At 45.2% G+C, this 15,561-nt stretch overlaps 1 protein-coding gene across 1 annotated transcript; it reads left to right on the top strand.

Annotated features, from left to right (window-relative positions):
- The first annotated feature begins 2,197 nt into the window (after positions 1-2,197).
- LOC140192459 (uncharacterized) lies at positions 2,198-4,583 on the top strand. The gene has a single exon (XM_072250059.1). The coding sequence runs from the start codon at positions 2,625-2,627 to the stop codon at positions 3,645-3,647; it is 1,023 nt and encodes a 340-aa protein (XP_072106160.1). The 5' UTR covers positions 2,198-2,624; the 3' UTR covers positions 3,648-4,583.
- The last annotated feature ends 10,978 nt before the right edge of the window (positions 4,584-15,561 follow it).

Genomic DNA, 15,561 nt, shown 5'->3' with positions numbered 1-15,561 from the left:
AATAGTTTTTTCATAGGACATTCAATATAACATAGAAATGCAATTGTATCAGCATGAATTAATCAGACTGATGGCCTGGTGGAAGATGATGTCCCGGAGCTTGTTGGTCCTTTTGCTGTGGTACTGTTTCCTGGATGGTAGCAGCAGGAACAGTTTGTGGTTGTGGTGAATTGGGTCCCCAATATCCTTCGGGCCCTTTTTACACCCCTGTCTCTGTAAAAGTTCTGAATAGTGGGAAGTTCACATTTACAGATTCGCTGGGCTGTCCGCACCACTCTCTGCAGGGTCCTACGATTAAGGGAAGTCCAGTTCCCATACCAGGCAGTGATGCAGCCAGTCAGGATGCTCTCAACTGTATCCCCTTAGAAGGTTCTCAGGATTTGGGGCCCAATCCCAGACTTCTTCAACCATCTGATGTGAAAGAGGTGTTGCTGTGCTCTTTTCAAAACACAGCCATGTGAGATCCTCGGTGATGTTTATGCCGAGGAATTTAAAGCTGTTCACCCTCTCAACCCCAGATCCATTGATGTCAGTAAGAGTTACCCTGTCTCTAGTCCTCCTGTCGTCCACAATCAGCTCCTTTGTTTTTGTGACAATGAGGGAGAGGTTGTTTTCTTGACACCAGTCAGATGTTGTTCAGACCTCAGACAGGGTCAGCAATCAAATGGCTGAGCATGGTGCGATGAATGTGCTGAGCTGAATATATCATAATGCAAGAAGCATCATAGGAAAGCCAGATGAGCTCAGGATAGGGAATTATGATATTGTAGCCATCATTGGGATTTGGTTGCACCCAACAGTCTGAGGGATTGAAAGGAACAAATTTGTAGAGAGTTCGCAGACCATGCCAAGAAACAAAGGTTGATTCAGTAAGTTATTTTAACTTTCTATATTTTGACTGGGACTCCCATACTGTAAAAGGACTAGATGGTTTTGAGTTTGTCAAATGTGCCCTTAATCAGTTTGTAGAATTCTCGATGTAGAAATGTGCAATAAGCTGTTAGGAAATGATCCAGGGCTGGTGACAGAAATTATTGATCATAATGCCATGAGATTCAAAGCAAATATGGAAAAAGAGAGGTCTGGATCACAGGTTGAGATTCTAAATTGGATGGTATCAAAGGATCTGACAAGTGTGGTTTGGGATAGGCTGTTTTTTGGCCAAGGAATACTTGGTATTTGGGAGGACTTCAGAAGTGAAATTTTGAGGGTGTAGCATTTGTATGGGCCTGCCAAATTAAAAGTTGAAAGGTAACTGGCGCAGGGAACCTTGGTTTTCAAGAGATATTGATGCCCTGGATATTTTGTTCCTCTAAATGCCTAAGACTGTTAGTCAATGCCGAAAAAACATTTAAGCTGTCTAATGCAACTACCTGCACCGGGACCATCACCCTCCATACCCCCACCATCCAGGTACCTATCAAACTTCTTTTAAATGGTGAAACCGAGCTCATATTCACCACTTGTGCTGGCATCTCATTCCACACTCTCACGACCATTTCAATAAAGAGCTTTTCCACATGTTCCCGTTAAATTTTCACCTTTCCCACTTACCCATGACCTCTGGTTGTCATCCCACCCAACCTCAGTGGAAAAAGCCTGCTTGCATTTACCCTATCTATACCCTCATAATTTTGTATACTTCTAACAAATCCTCAAAGCAATGTATAATTTCCTTGTTTATGTTTAGAGCCTTTTTCAGGTGTATAAGATGATAAGGGGCATTGATCGTGTGGATAGCTAGAGGTTTTTCCCCAGGGCTGAAATGGCTAACACGAGGGGGCATAGTTGTAAGCTGCTTGGAAATAGATACCAAGGGGATGTCAGTGGTAAGTTTTTTTACACAGAGAGTGGTGGGTGTGTGGAATGCACTGCCAGCTATTTGTGTGAGAGTGTTTCAATTACTGTGGGGCCAGACACCCATGAAGCTCACTGAGAACAGGGAATAATACCAATGGAGAGAGTCAAACTGAGCCAGGTCACAGATTGGAGATGACAGAAATGCCCCATTCTTATAGAGATAGGAAGACCATCAGAGAATTTGATGGTCATTCCAGATACCAGCACTGTGCGCAGTTAGAAGATGATTTCTGTCTCCAACTTGGGTTGAACTTCACTGTAACAGTGTGATGTCAGATCACACCTTGACAACTCAAGTGATCTCATCTGAAATGTTGTCCTTCACCCACTGATGGATTTTGTAAATCTTTTTACAGGTTAAACACGACAAGGAATTTGTCTATGGGAATCTTGAACCCAACACGCCAGTTTTGCTGTCTCTGTCCAGATATTTATGAAGTGGAGCAAGGGATTCACTCAATCATCCTTCCTGCTCAGATGTGGGGAGGGATTCACTCAATCATCTGACCGACTGACATGCTCGTCATTTTACACGGGGGGGAACCCGTTCATCTTGCTCAGACAGTGGGAATCAATTCAGTCAGTCATTTCAACTGAAGGTACATAAGCAAGTTTGCACTGGGACAAGGCCATTCACCTCTTCTGTGTGTGAGAAGGGATTCAGTCGGTCTTCCCACCTGTCGACACACCAGTCAGATCACACTGGGCAGAGGCTGTTCATCTGCTGAATTTCTGGGGAAGAATTCGCTCAGTCATCTGACCTAATGGCTCACCCGCGAGTTCACACCAGGGAGCGACCATTCACATGCTCAGACTGTGGGAAGGGATTCACTTGGTCATCTCAACTGAAGGTACATCAGCAAGTTCACACTGGAGAGAGGCTGTTCACTTGCTCAGACTGCGGGAGGGGATTCACTCGGTCATCCGACCTACTGGTACACAAGTCAGTTCACACTGGGGAGTGGCCATTCACCTGCGCAGACTGTGGGAAGGGATTCAGATCGTCATCTGAACTGAAGGTACATCGGCGAGTTCACACTGGAGAGAGGCCATTCACCTGCTCAGACTGCGGGAAAGGATTCACTCAGTCATCTCGACTTAAGGTACACCAGCGAGTTCACACTGGGGAGAGGCCATTCACCTGCTCAGACTGTGGGAAAGGATTCACTGGGTCATCTCAACTGAAGGTACATCAGCGAGTTCACACTGGAGAGAGGCCGTTCACCTGCTCAGACTGCGGGAAGGGATTCACTCAGTCATCTCAACTGAAGGTACATCAGCGAGTTCACACTGGAGAGAGGCTGTTCACCTGCTCAGACTGTGGGAAGGGATTCACTTGCTCATCCCAACTGAAGGTACATCAGCGAGTTCACACTGGGGAAAGGCCATTCACCTGCTTAGTGTGTGGGAAGGGATTCATTCTGTCATCTTACCTACTGACACACCAGTCAGTTCACACTGGAGAGAGGCCATTCACCTGCTCAGACTGTGGGAAGGGATTCACTAAGTCATCTAATCTGAAGGATCATCAGAGAGTTCACACTGGAGAGAGGCCGTTCACCTGCTCAGTTTGTGGGAAAGGATTCACTCAGTCATCCGGGCTACAAACACACCAGTCAGTTCACACTAGGGTGTGGCCATTAACCTGCTCAGACTGTGGGAAAGGATTCACTTTGTCATCTCAACTTAAGGTACATCAGCAAGTCCACAATGGGGACAGTCCGTTTACCTCCTCAGACTGTGGGAATGGATTCACTCAGTCATGTAATCTGAAGGAACCTCAGTGAGTTCACTCTGGGGAAAGGCTGTTCCCCTGCTCAGACTGTGGGAAGGGATTGACTCAGTCATCGAACTTTGTAATACAATACCAGGGTCACACTGGGAGAAATTTTCAATAAGCTGCATGCTGCATATTTATCCATCACCATTGCTGAATACAATTTCGAGAGTGACTGTCGGCGCTGAACTCTGCAATTATTGCTGCTGCTCACCACACCCAGTTCTGCACCCTGGTCACTGGGCACGGGAGGAGTTTCTCCTGCAGCCTATTCACCTTTAAATGGACTGGAGTTTAATATTCTGGATAAGAGACCAATAAATCAGTCCTATTTTAAACACTATCTATGGTACTTAGTGAATTTATAACACACCTAGTGTACAGTAGAGCGTCAACTCAGGCCGGCTGGACCCTGCCATGTATTCAGTTCCAAAACAGTCCTCTGTTTAAACCCTCCCCTGTTGTTCATCTCTCGCTCTCCCTGTGGGATAGGTTCCAGTCACCACGCTGTGGGTGAAGAGGTTTCCCTTGAACTTCCTGCAGACTGAAGAAGTCGAGGAGAAGGGAATCATCAGCGGGGCGTGGTAACGAATGACAGAGTAGCAACATTTGGAAGCTGATTGACAGAGAAAATCTTTCGGATGTCTGACTGATGACACAAACACCACAAACTGTGGTGAGGTGCTCCACTGGTCGAGGAACATGTGTGTGTTGGGGAAGGTTTTATCTATTGACTGTTGTGATTTTATTTCTCATGTGTGTTATTTCTCTTCCTCCTTCTATCCAAGGTAGTGTTAATCTAAGTGGGTTTGAGTGTAAATAGACTTTTCTAAACTTTTCTAAAGTTCTTATTTATCTTTGTAAATTTTACTGATTGAAATGGGACAAAGATATTTTTATATAAAAAAGCTAATGTCGGTATTGATGAAAGTGTTTATTGCCTTTGTTGTATTTGTTAACTATTGAGCTCTGTTTGGCAGGGTTTTTTTAAGCCTTGAACTAAATTTTGTCAAAGGTTTTCACAATTTCACACTACTTTCTATTTTCTTTGCTGGTTGATATTCCAGACACGTGGGTATCAAGAGTCCCAATGAAGGGTCTTGGCCTGAAATGTTAATTCCCATCCATAGATTCTGCCTGACATGCTGAGCTCCTCCAGCACTTTGTGTGTAGTTCTCTAGATTTCTAGCATCTGCAGGTCCTCTCGTTTCCCAGATACTTATATGCTTCTTGAAAGAACAAGCCAAGAACAAGCTGGTAGTGGTGTTGTGTGGATCTGTTGGTAAAATATTAAATAGAATTGTGAAAAGACGTGGCATAGAGTTGGAATGTGCAGCATCTGTGGGTAGAATTAAGGAACAGCAAATGTAATAAAAAATCCCTGATGGGACTTGTATAGAGACCTCCAAACAGTAGTAAGTATGTGGGCCACAAATTACAGTGGGAGATAGAAAATGTGTGCCAAAAGGGCAATGTTACAATAGTCATGGGGGATTGTCATGCAGGTGATAAGGAAAATTAGGACGGTGTTGGTCTCAAGTGGTGGAATTCCTAGAATGCCTATAAGATGCATTTTTAGAGCAGCTCATGGTTGAGCCCACTTGGGGATCAGCTATTCTGGATTGGATGTTGTAATGATGCAGAATTAATTAGGTCACTTAAGTTCAAAGAACCCTTAGGGGCAAGTGATCTTAATATGATCAAATTCACCCTGACATTAGAGAAGGAGAAGCTAAAGTCCGATGTGGAATAAAGAGAATTACAGAGGCATGAGAGAAAAAATGGTCAAAATTGATTTGAAAAGAACGTGGGCAGGGATGAAAACAGAGCAGCAATGGCAGGAATTTCTGGAAGCAATTCGGAAGGCACAGGATCGATACAGTGGCATGCAAAAGACACATCACAAAGAGGAAGTAGTATTCCAAAGGTAAGGTGACAAAACCATGGCTGATAAGGGAAATCAAAGACAACATAAAAACCAAAGAGAGGGCATAGAGCAAAAATTACTCAGAAGTTAGAGGATTGGGAAGCTTTTAAAAACAAACAGAATGCAACTAAAATAATTAAGAAGGAAAAGATGGAATACATAGGTGAGTTAGCCAGTAATATTAAAGAGGATACCAAATTTTTCTTCAGGTACATATAGTGTAAAAGAGAGGTGGAAGTGGATATCGGACCACTGAAAAATGATGCTGGAGAGGTAGTAATGGGGTGGGGGTGCAAGGTGATGGCAGATAAACCGAATAAGTATTGTACATCACTCTTGTCTGTCGGAGACACTGGCAGGAATATGGAAGTCCCAGATGTCAGTGGTCAGAATGTGTAAAGTTACGTTACTCGGGAGAAGGTGCTGGGAAACAGAAGGTCTGAAGGTAAATAGATCACCTGGACCAGATGGTGAACACGGCAGAGATCTGAAAGAGGTGGCTGAAGAGATGTGGAGGCAATAGCAATCATGTTTCGAGAATCGTTAAGGAAATTATATCCTGATAAGTTTTTTTCTTCACTACTCCCCCTCTCCCAGTTTCACCGATCACCTTCCACTTCTTCCACCCCTCTCACCCCCACACTCTTCATCTGAGGTCTCAGCTTTTATCCCCCAGTCCTGGTGAAGGGTCTCGGCTCAAAACATCGACTGTTTACTCTGTCCCATATGTGCTGCCTGGCCTTCTAGGTTCCTCCAGCATTTTGTGTATGTGTTGCTTGGATTCCCAGCATCCACAGATTTTCTTCTGTTTCTGATAAAAACAAAAGCGGGATCATATTATACAGCAAGAAAATGGTGGAAAAGTTAGAGGATTGGAAAGCTTTTGCATAACCAACAGGAGACAACTGAAAAAAAAACACAGGAGAGACAAGATGAAAAATGAAGGTAAGTGAGCCAATGATATCAAGTTGTTCAGATATATAAAGAGTAAAAGAGAGGCAAGAGTTGATATTGTACCGCTGGAAGATGATGCTGCTGAGTCAGTAATAGTTAAGAAATAGCGGCTGAGTGTAATAAGTATTCTGTGTCAATCTTCACTGTGTAAGACACTAGCATTATAAGACCATAAGACATAGGAGCAGAATTAGGCCATTCAGCCCCATTGAGTCTGCTCTGCCGTTCTATCATGTCTGATCCCGGTTCTCACTCAACCCCATGCACCTGTCTCCTCGACATCTCCTGTAATGCCCTGACTGATCAGCAAACTACTAGCTTCTGCCTTAAATGTACCCACAGACTTGGCCCCCACTGCCGTCTGTGTCAGAGAATTCCACAGATTCACTGCTCTCTGACTAAATAAAATCCTCCTTAACTACTCTAAAAGGTGGCTCCTCAGTTTCGAGGCTGTGCCCTCTATTATGGCTACACCCACCATACAAAAAGTCCTTTCTTCATCCACCCTATCCAGACCTTCCCACATTCGGTGGGTTTCAGTGAGATTTACCCCCCATCATCTGCATTTATTAAACATGTGTCAGTGCAGGAGTACAGGCCCAAGGCTGGCAAACGCTCCTCATATCTTAACCCCTTCATTCCTGGAATCATCTTCTTGAACATCCTCTGGACTCTCTCCAATGACAACACACCTTTTCTGAGATATGGGTCCCAGATACTCTTAAGTGCAGCCTAAGTAGTGTCTGGTAAAGTACCAGCATTATCTCCTTGCTTATATGTTCTACTTCACTTTCAATAAATGCCAGCATTGCATTTACCTTCTTTACCACAGACTCCACCTGTAAATTAACCTTCTGGGAGTCTTGCCCGAGGTCTCCTATTTCCTTCTGTACTTCTGTTGTTTGAACCTTCTCCCCAATCAGATAATAGTTCACTATTGTTCTTTTTGCCAAAATGCATTATCCAATATTGTATTTCATCTGCCACCTTTTTGCCTGTTCTTCAAATTTGTCTGTGTCCTCCTGCAATCGCATTGCTTCCTCAGCACTACCAACGCCTCCACCTATCTCTGTATCATCTGCAAACCTTGCCACAAAGCCATCAATTCCATTATCCAAATGATTGACAAACAATGTGAAAAGTAGCGGACTGAATACTGACCCCTGAAGACCACTAGTCACTGCTAACCAAACAGAAAAGGCTCCTTTTATTCCCACTCTTGGCTGTCAGCCATTCCTCTGTCCATGCCAGTATTTCTCCTGATTTTTATCCTGTCAAGCAGTCTCATGTGTGACACCTTATCAGATGCCTTCTGAACATCCAAGTAAATGATATACACTGTCTCTCATTTGTCCACCCTGCTTATCACTTCCTCAAAGAACTTTAACAGATTTGTCTGGCAAGATTTCCCTGTATAAAAGCTATGCTGGCTTTGACTTATTTTATCATTAGTCTCCTAGTACCCCAAAACCTCATCTGTTATAATAGACTCCAACACTTTCCCAGCCAGAGGTTAGTCTAACTGGACTATAATTTGCTTTCTTTTGCCTTCCTCCCTTCTCAAAGAGTGGATTGACATTTGCAATCTTCCTGTCCTCTGGGACCATGCCAGGATCAAGTGATTCTTGGCAGGTCATGACCAATGCATCTGTTATCTCTTCAGCAACCTCTCTCAGGACTCTGGGATGTAGTCCATCTGGTCCAGTTGACTTATCCACTTTAAGAACCTGAGTTTGCCTAGCACGTTTTCCTTTGTAACAGCAATGGCACTCACTCCTGCTCCCTGACACTCACGGATCTCTGGCACACTGCTGGAGTCTTCCACAGAGAAGATGGATGTAAGGTACCTATCAAGTTCATCTACCATCTCTTCCCCATTTCTATCTCATGAGCATCATTTTCCAGTGGCCCAATATAAACTCTCACCTCCCTTTCACAATTTTATAATGGGTCATATTTTTGTCTGGTTTGCTCTCATATTTCATCTTTCCCCTTCAAATAGCTTTTTGTTTAGTTGCTTGTTGTTGGATTTTAAAAGCTACCCAATTATCTAACTTCCGAATCACTTTTTCTACCTTATATGCAGTTTCCTTGGCTTTTTTTTACAGTCCTTATCTTCCTTTGTCAGTCACGGTAGCCTAGCCCCGCTGTTTGAGAACTACTTCTGCGGGACATATCTGTTCGGTACATTATGAACTATTCCCAGAAACGTCAGCCATTTCTGCTCTGGCGTCATCCCCACCAGTATCCTTCTCCAATCCACCTGGAGAATCACCTCTCTCGTGCCTGTGTAATTCCCTTTGTTCCATTGCGATACTACGCATGTGACCTATGCTTCTCCCTCACAAATTGCAGTAGGAATTCAATCACATTATAATCACTGCCTTCTAATGGTTCCTTCACATTAACCTCCCTAATAAGATCTGGGTCATTACACGACACCCAATCTAAGATAACAGTTCCCCGAGTAGGCTCAACCATCAGCTGCTCTAAAAACCCATTTCATAAGCACTCAATACATTCCCTCTCTTGCAATCTCACACAAATCTGACTTTCCCAATCCTCCTGCAGATTGAAGTCAATTGTATCATTAAATTTAATACATAAATGCCTAACATTCAGGAGTATCTGGGGCAGAAGTGAGGATACATGCTTTTACCAAGGACAGAAGGTGTTTTGGAATCTGAAAGGCCTGAAGGTAGATAAGACTCCTGGACCAGAACGTGAACACCGCAGGGTTCAGAAAGAGGTAGCTGAAGAGATTGTGAAGGCATTAGAGTCATAGAACACCACAACACAGGAAAATGCCATTCAGCCAATCTAGTCTGTGCCAAAGCTGCCGAGTTCCAACAACTTCCAACTGGACCATGGCCCTCCATATCCTTCTCATCCATGGACCAAAGCAAACTTCTCTTAAAGGTTGAAATCAACCCTACCATTTGCTCTGGCAGCTCGTTGCACACTCTCCCCGCCTCTGAACAAATAATTTCCCCCTTAGTTTTCTCTTAAAGTAATGAGTAATTATCTATACGAATTACTAGATTTTGGAACAGTTCTGGCAGACCAGAAAGTTGCAAATGTCACTCCACTCATTAAGAAGAGCGGGAGGAAGAAGAAAGAAAATTATAGGTCTGTTAGTCTGATCTCAGTGGTCAGGAATATGTTTGAGTGTATTAAGTGTGAAATTTTTGGGCACTGTAATTGGGGACGAATGATGATGGCAGTTATATACAGGACAAGGTCAGCAAGATTCCTTTAGAGGAAATCGTGTCTGACAAATCTCTTGGAATACTTTGAGGAAATAACAGGCAAGATAGATAAAGCAGAGACGGCGCATGTTGGTTGCTCAGACTTTCAGATGATCTTTAACAAGGTACCCCATGCAAGGCTTATTGAGAAAGTAAGGAGGCAGGGGATCCAACAGGACATTGCTTTGTGGACTCAGAACTAGCTTGCCCACAGAAGACAAAGAGTGGTTGTAGATGGGTCATATTCTGCATGGAGGTTGATGACCAGTGGTGTGACTCAGGGATCTGTTCTGGGACCCCAAATCTTCGGGATTTTTATAAATGATCTGGATGAGCAAGTGGAGGGATGAGTTTGTAAATTTACTGATAACACAAAGGTTGGGGGTGTTGTGGATAGTGTGGAGGACTGTCAGAGGTTACAGCAGGATATTGATAGGATGCAAAACTGGGCTGAGAAGTGGTAAATGGAGTTCAACACAAATAAATGTGAGATAGTTCATTTTGTTAGGCCAAATATGATGGCAGAATATACTATTAATGGTAAGACTCTTGGCAATGTGGAGGATCACAGGGATCTTGACGCCGAGTCCATAGGACACTCAAAGCTGCTATGCACATTGACTCTGTGGTAAAGAAGACGTACGGTGCATTGGCCTTCTGTGGGATTGAATTTAGGAGCCAAAAGCTAATGTTGGAGGTTTATAGGATCCTGAATAGACCCCACTTGGAGTGCTGTGCTCAGTTCTGGTCACCTCACTACAGGAAGGATGTGGAAACCATAGAAAGGGTGCAAGGATGTTGCCTGGATTGGGCAGCATGCCTAATGGGAATAGGTTGAGTGACCTCTGCCTTTTCACCTTGGAGCGACAGAGGATGAGAAGTGACCTGATAGAGGTGTATAAAATGAGAAGCATTGATCATGTGGAGAGACAGAGGCTTTTCCGAGGGCTGAAATGGCTGTCTCAAGAGGACACAGGTTTAAGCTGGAGGATGAGAGGTGACCTGATAGGGGTGTACAAGATGATGAGAGGCATTGATCTTGTAGATTGTCAGAGGCTTTTCCGAGTGCTGAAATGGCTGCCACAAGAGGACACAGGTTTAAGGTGCTGGGGAGCAGGTACAGAGGAGATTGTCAGGGGTAAGTTTTTTACACACAGACTGGTGAGTGCATGGAATGGGCTGCCAGCAACGGTGGTGGAGACGGATACAATGGGGTCTTTTAAGAGACTCCTGGGCATGGAGTTTAGAAAAATAGAGGGTAGCCCCAGGTGATTTCTAAAATAAGGACATGTTCGGCACAGCATTACGGGCAAAAGGGCCTCTATTCTGCTGTAGTTTTTCTATGTTTCTAATTTCCATTCATATTTCTCTGTCCTCACTGACAGGAACATTGAAACAGCAGGAGGTGGCCATTCAGCCCCTCTAACCATCAACAAGATGACGGCGGCTCTCCCATCTCAGCCATGTGTTTCTGTCCGATCCTCATTTCCTCAAACCCTTCAGTCTCCACACATCTGCCCATCTCTATTTTATGTGAGGACGATCACTGAGTCCTCACTGCCCTCTGTGGTGGGGATTACAGAAATTCACCACCCTCGGAGTGGAGACATTTCCCCTCATCTCAGTCCCAGACAGTCCACCCCCTTTTTCAGAGACTGGGATCCCTGGTTCAACCGGTAATGATGTTGTGCATTTCAATGTGTTCACCTCTCAGTCCTCGATTCTCGAAATGAAAGGGTTATCACATTTGATCTTTCTTCATATGATGACCCACCACTCCAGGGATCAGTCTGGTGAATCTTCATTGCACTCTCTATAACAAATACTCTCTAACTCTTTGTTAACCCTCTATGGAATTAATTTCCATCTTCTGCAGCCCCGTGTTGCCCCAACCACTCACCTCCCACCCCTGTCACTATTTCCACCTTCCCACCTCCCCCTCACCTGGACCCACCTCTCACTCCCCAGCTCTTGCCCCATCCCCACCCCTCACCTCTTTTCTCTGACTATTTCCCGTCCACTCTCAGTCCAGAGGGAGGCTCTCGGCCCGAAATGTTGACGGTCCATTTCCCTCCACAGATGCTGCCCGACCCACTGAGTTCCTCCGGCAGTTTGTTCTTTGGTCTGTATAACCCGTGTTAGTGTGGGGAGCGGGATTTTACACCATATTCCCGGTACAGTCTCAACAAAACACAAATAATTGTCACTTTGCCCGGACCATTGGCCCCGCTTGCAGGGCAACAGTCTGCCGGTGTTTGCCCCCCAATGTGGTGAATCACCACCACCGTGGGCTCAGACATTTCCACAGATGAGCCCCTCCTGTCCCCACCGGGACAAACATCCTGTCCGCCCCCTCTCTCACCGTCTTCATCCTCTCCCTCCCCGGGGAACCGGCATCAAACCGACGGGCCGAGCGGTCTCCTCCTACCTGTCAGCGATACATCAGACTCCGGCCGCAGGAGACGCTTCACAAACGCCCCAACTTCCCTCGGAGGGAAATGGAAATAAATCAGAAAGCGGACATTCACTTTGGGATTTGCTCCGCTTTGAAGGTGATTTCGAGCTTGGGCGGCAGACGGGTCAGCGAGGGTTACGCCCAGTCGGCTGGTTCGCCTCCGCTATTGGTTATAACCCGTGATTGACATCGCTGTGCACCAGTGGGATTTCGGCAGCTTCTGAAACCTTTGTTGACAGCGGTGGAGGGGCGGGGGGAGGAAGAGGCTGGTCACGTGATTAGCAGACTAGTCGTTAAACCGATAAAGCTCGAGCTCACCAGCGCGTGGGTGACGTAAGACACCGCGCACGTGAGGGCAGATCCCGGTGTGTGACGTTAGGCGCGTGGGTGCCCCTGTGTGACGTCACCTGTGGGGGATCGCTCGTATTTAAAAACACCTGAATGGACGTTTCTTCTGATTTCAGTGGGACAACAACATTAATCACGGGTTTCATCACTGAATCCAGTGTTGTGAGATGTAAAGTCCCCTGTTATGTGTCCGGCTGTGCCGTGTTGTTGGTGGAGTGGGCAGCGTGGTGTTTGTCTCGATTCGGGTCACAACACCAGAATTGCCAGCGGGGTCCACACACAGTGTATTAGTGACCAGAAAACCTCCCGTCCCTGCAGTCTCTGTCTCCTGGTAAACTCAACACCCTGACAATGTGGATCATAGACACCCCTTCCTCTCAGAGTCAGGGGATCATTCAGACAGCTGATCAAAGAGAGGAATTATATTTATTGGTCATTAAAGTTCACCCAGATTCGTTTAGACGGATTTGATGTGGAGTTCGGGGGTCACAGTGAAAGGGCGGCAAGGCTAAACTCTCTCCCTTGACCAAACAGTCTTTCCAGCTGAGGCAGCAATTCACAATTTACTTCCTCTGACCTTTCATACCTCTCACCTGCTTTTCACTTCTCCCTGGGTCTTCTCCTCCATCCCTTTCTCCTATTCTCTAATCTCCTCTGCTACTAGATTTCTTTTCCCTCCTGCTCTTGAGGTGTCCCACCGACCTGGCTTCAACTATCATCTTCGAGCGAGCCTTTTCCTCAGCCGCCCTGTTTTTATTCAGATATTTCCCCTCTTCTTTCTCAGTCCTGAAGAAGGATCTCAACCAGAAACGTCGACTCCTTTTGATAGATGCTACCTGACCTGCTGGGTACCTTCAGCATTTTGAGAATTGTTTTGGATTTCCAGCATCTACAGACTTCCTCGGGTTTGTGATTTACTTCTTAGTCGTCACTTCGGCCACCGCAGACTCTGCGGAGACCTCTGACAACCGGCGGCGACGTGCAGACCTCCAGCTACCAGTGGTGCTGCGGAGACCTCCGAGCTTCCTGCTGGATGCAGGCGCAGTGCCGACCCCAGGTGTCGCCGTGGTTCTCCGGCGAGAAAGGGGCTGATGTCGGGTTCGTGTAAATCGGGGGCCGGTTGCAGTGGAAAATCATCAGTACCGAGCTCTGTCGAACGACTGGAGGCTTCGCCCTCTCCGGTATCGTAGAACCATAGAACATTATAACACAGAAACAAGCCATTTGGCCCTTCTTGGCTGTGCCGAAACATTTTTCTGCCTAATCCCATTAACCCGCACCTGGACCACCTCTCACCCATGTACCTGTCCAAGTTTTTCTTAAATGTTAAAAGTGAGCCCGCATTTACCACTTCATCCGGCAGCTCATTCCAAACTCCCACCACTCTCTGTGTGAAGAACCTCCCCCTCCCATATTCCCTTTAAACTTTTCCCCCTTCATCCTTAACCCACGTCCTCTGTTTTTTTTTCTCCCCGAGCCTCAGTGGAAAAAGCCTGCTTGTATTCACTCTATCTATACCCATCATAATTTTATATACCTCTATTAAATCTCCACTCTTTCTTCTACGCTCCAGGGAATAATGTCCTAACCCTTTCTCTGTAACCGAGTTTCTCAAGTCCTGGCAACATCCTTGTAAACCTTCTCTGCACTCTTTCAACCTTATTAATAGCCTTGATATTAATAATTTGGTGACCAAAACTGAACACAATACTCCAGATTCGACCTCACCAATGCGTTATGCAACCCCACCATAACATTCCAACTCTTATACTCAATACTTTGATTTATAAAGGCCGATGTACCAAAAGCTGCTTTACGACCCTATCTACCTGTGACGTCAGTTTTAGGGAATTTTGTATCTGTATTCCCAGATCCCTCTGTTCTACTGCACTCCTCAGTACCCTACCATTTACCTTGTATGTTCTACCTTGGTTTGTCCTTCCAACGTGCAATACCTCACACTGGTCTGTATTAAACTCCATCTGCCATTTTTCAGCCCATTTTTCCAGCTGGTCCAAGTCCTTCTGCACGTTCTGAAAAACCCTCCTCACTGTCTACTACACCTCCAATCTTTGTATCGTCGGCAAATTTGCTGATCCAATTTACCAAATTACCATCCAGATCATTGATATAGATGACAAATAACAATGGACCCAGCACTGATCCCTGTGGCACACCACTCGTCACAAGCCTCCACTCAGAGAAGCAATTCTCTACTACCACTCTCTGGCTTCTTCCATTGACCCAATGTCTAATCCAATTTACTACCTCTCCATGTATAGCTAGGAACTGGATCTTCCTAACTAACCTCCCATGCGGGACCTCGTCAAAGGCCTTACTGAAGTCCATGCAGACAACATCCACTGCCTTCCCTCAATCCACTTTCCTGGTAACCTCCTCAAAAAACTCTAATAGATTGGTCAAACATGACCTACCATGCACAAAGCCATGTTGACTCTCCCTAATAAGTCCCTATCTATCCAAATACTTGTAGATCCTGTCTCTTAGTACTACTTCAAATAATTTACCTACTACCGACGTCAAACTTACCAGCCAATAATTTCCCAGATTACTTTTAGATCCTTTTTAAACAACAGAACAACGTGAGCTATCCTCCAATCCTCCGGCACCTCACCCATAGATATCGAAATTTTAAATATATCTGCCAGATCCCCTGTAATTTCAACACTAGTCTCCTTCAAGTTCCGAGGGAATACCCTGCCAGGTCCTGGGGATTTATTGACTCCAATTTGCCTCAAGATAGCAAGCAGCTCCACCTCTTCAATCTGTATAGTTTCCATGACCTCATTACTTGTTTGCCTTATTTCCATAGATTCCATGCCAGTTTCCTTCTTAAATACAGACACAAAAAAACCATTTAAGATCTCCCCCATTTTTTTTGGTTCCATACATAGCCAACCACTCTGATCTTCAAGAGGACCAATTTTATCCCTTATAATCCTTTTGCTCTTAATATACCTGTAAAAGCTCT

The sequence above is a fragment of the Mobula birostris genome, unplaced genomic scaffold, assembly GCF_030028105.1.
Source record: "Mobula birostris isolate sMobBir1 unplaced genomic scaffold, sMobBir1.hap1 scaffold_1434, whole genome shotgun sequence".
Lineage (NCBI taxonomy): Eukaryota > Metazoa > Chordata > Chondrichthyes > Myliobatiformes > Myliobatidae > Mobula > Mobula birostris.
This window is presented reverse-complemented; position numbering and strand designations above follow the sequence as displayed.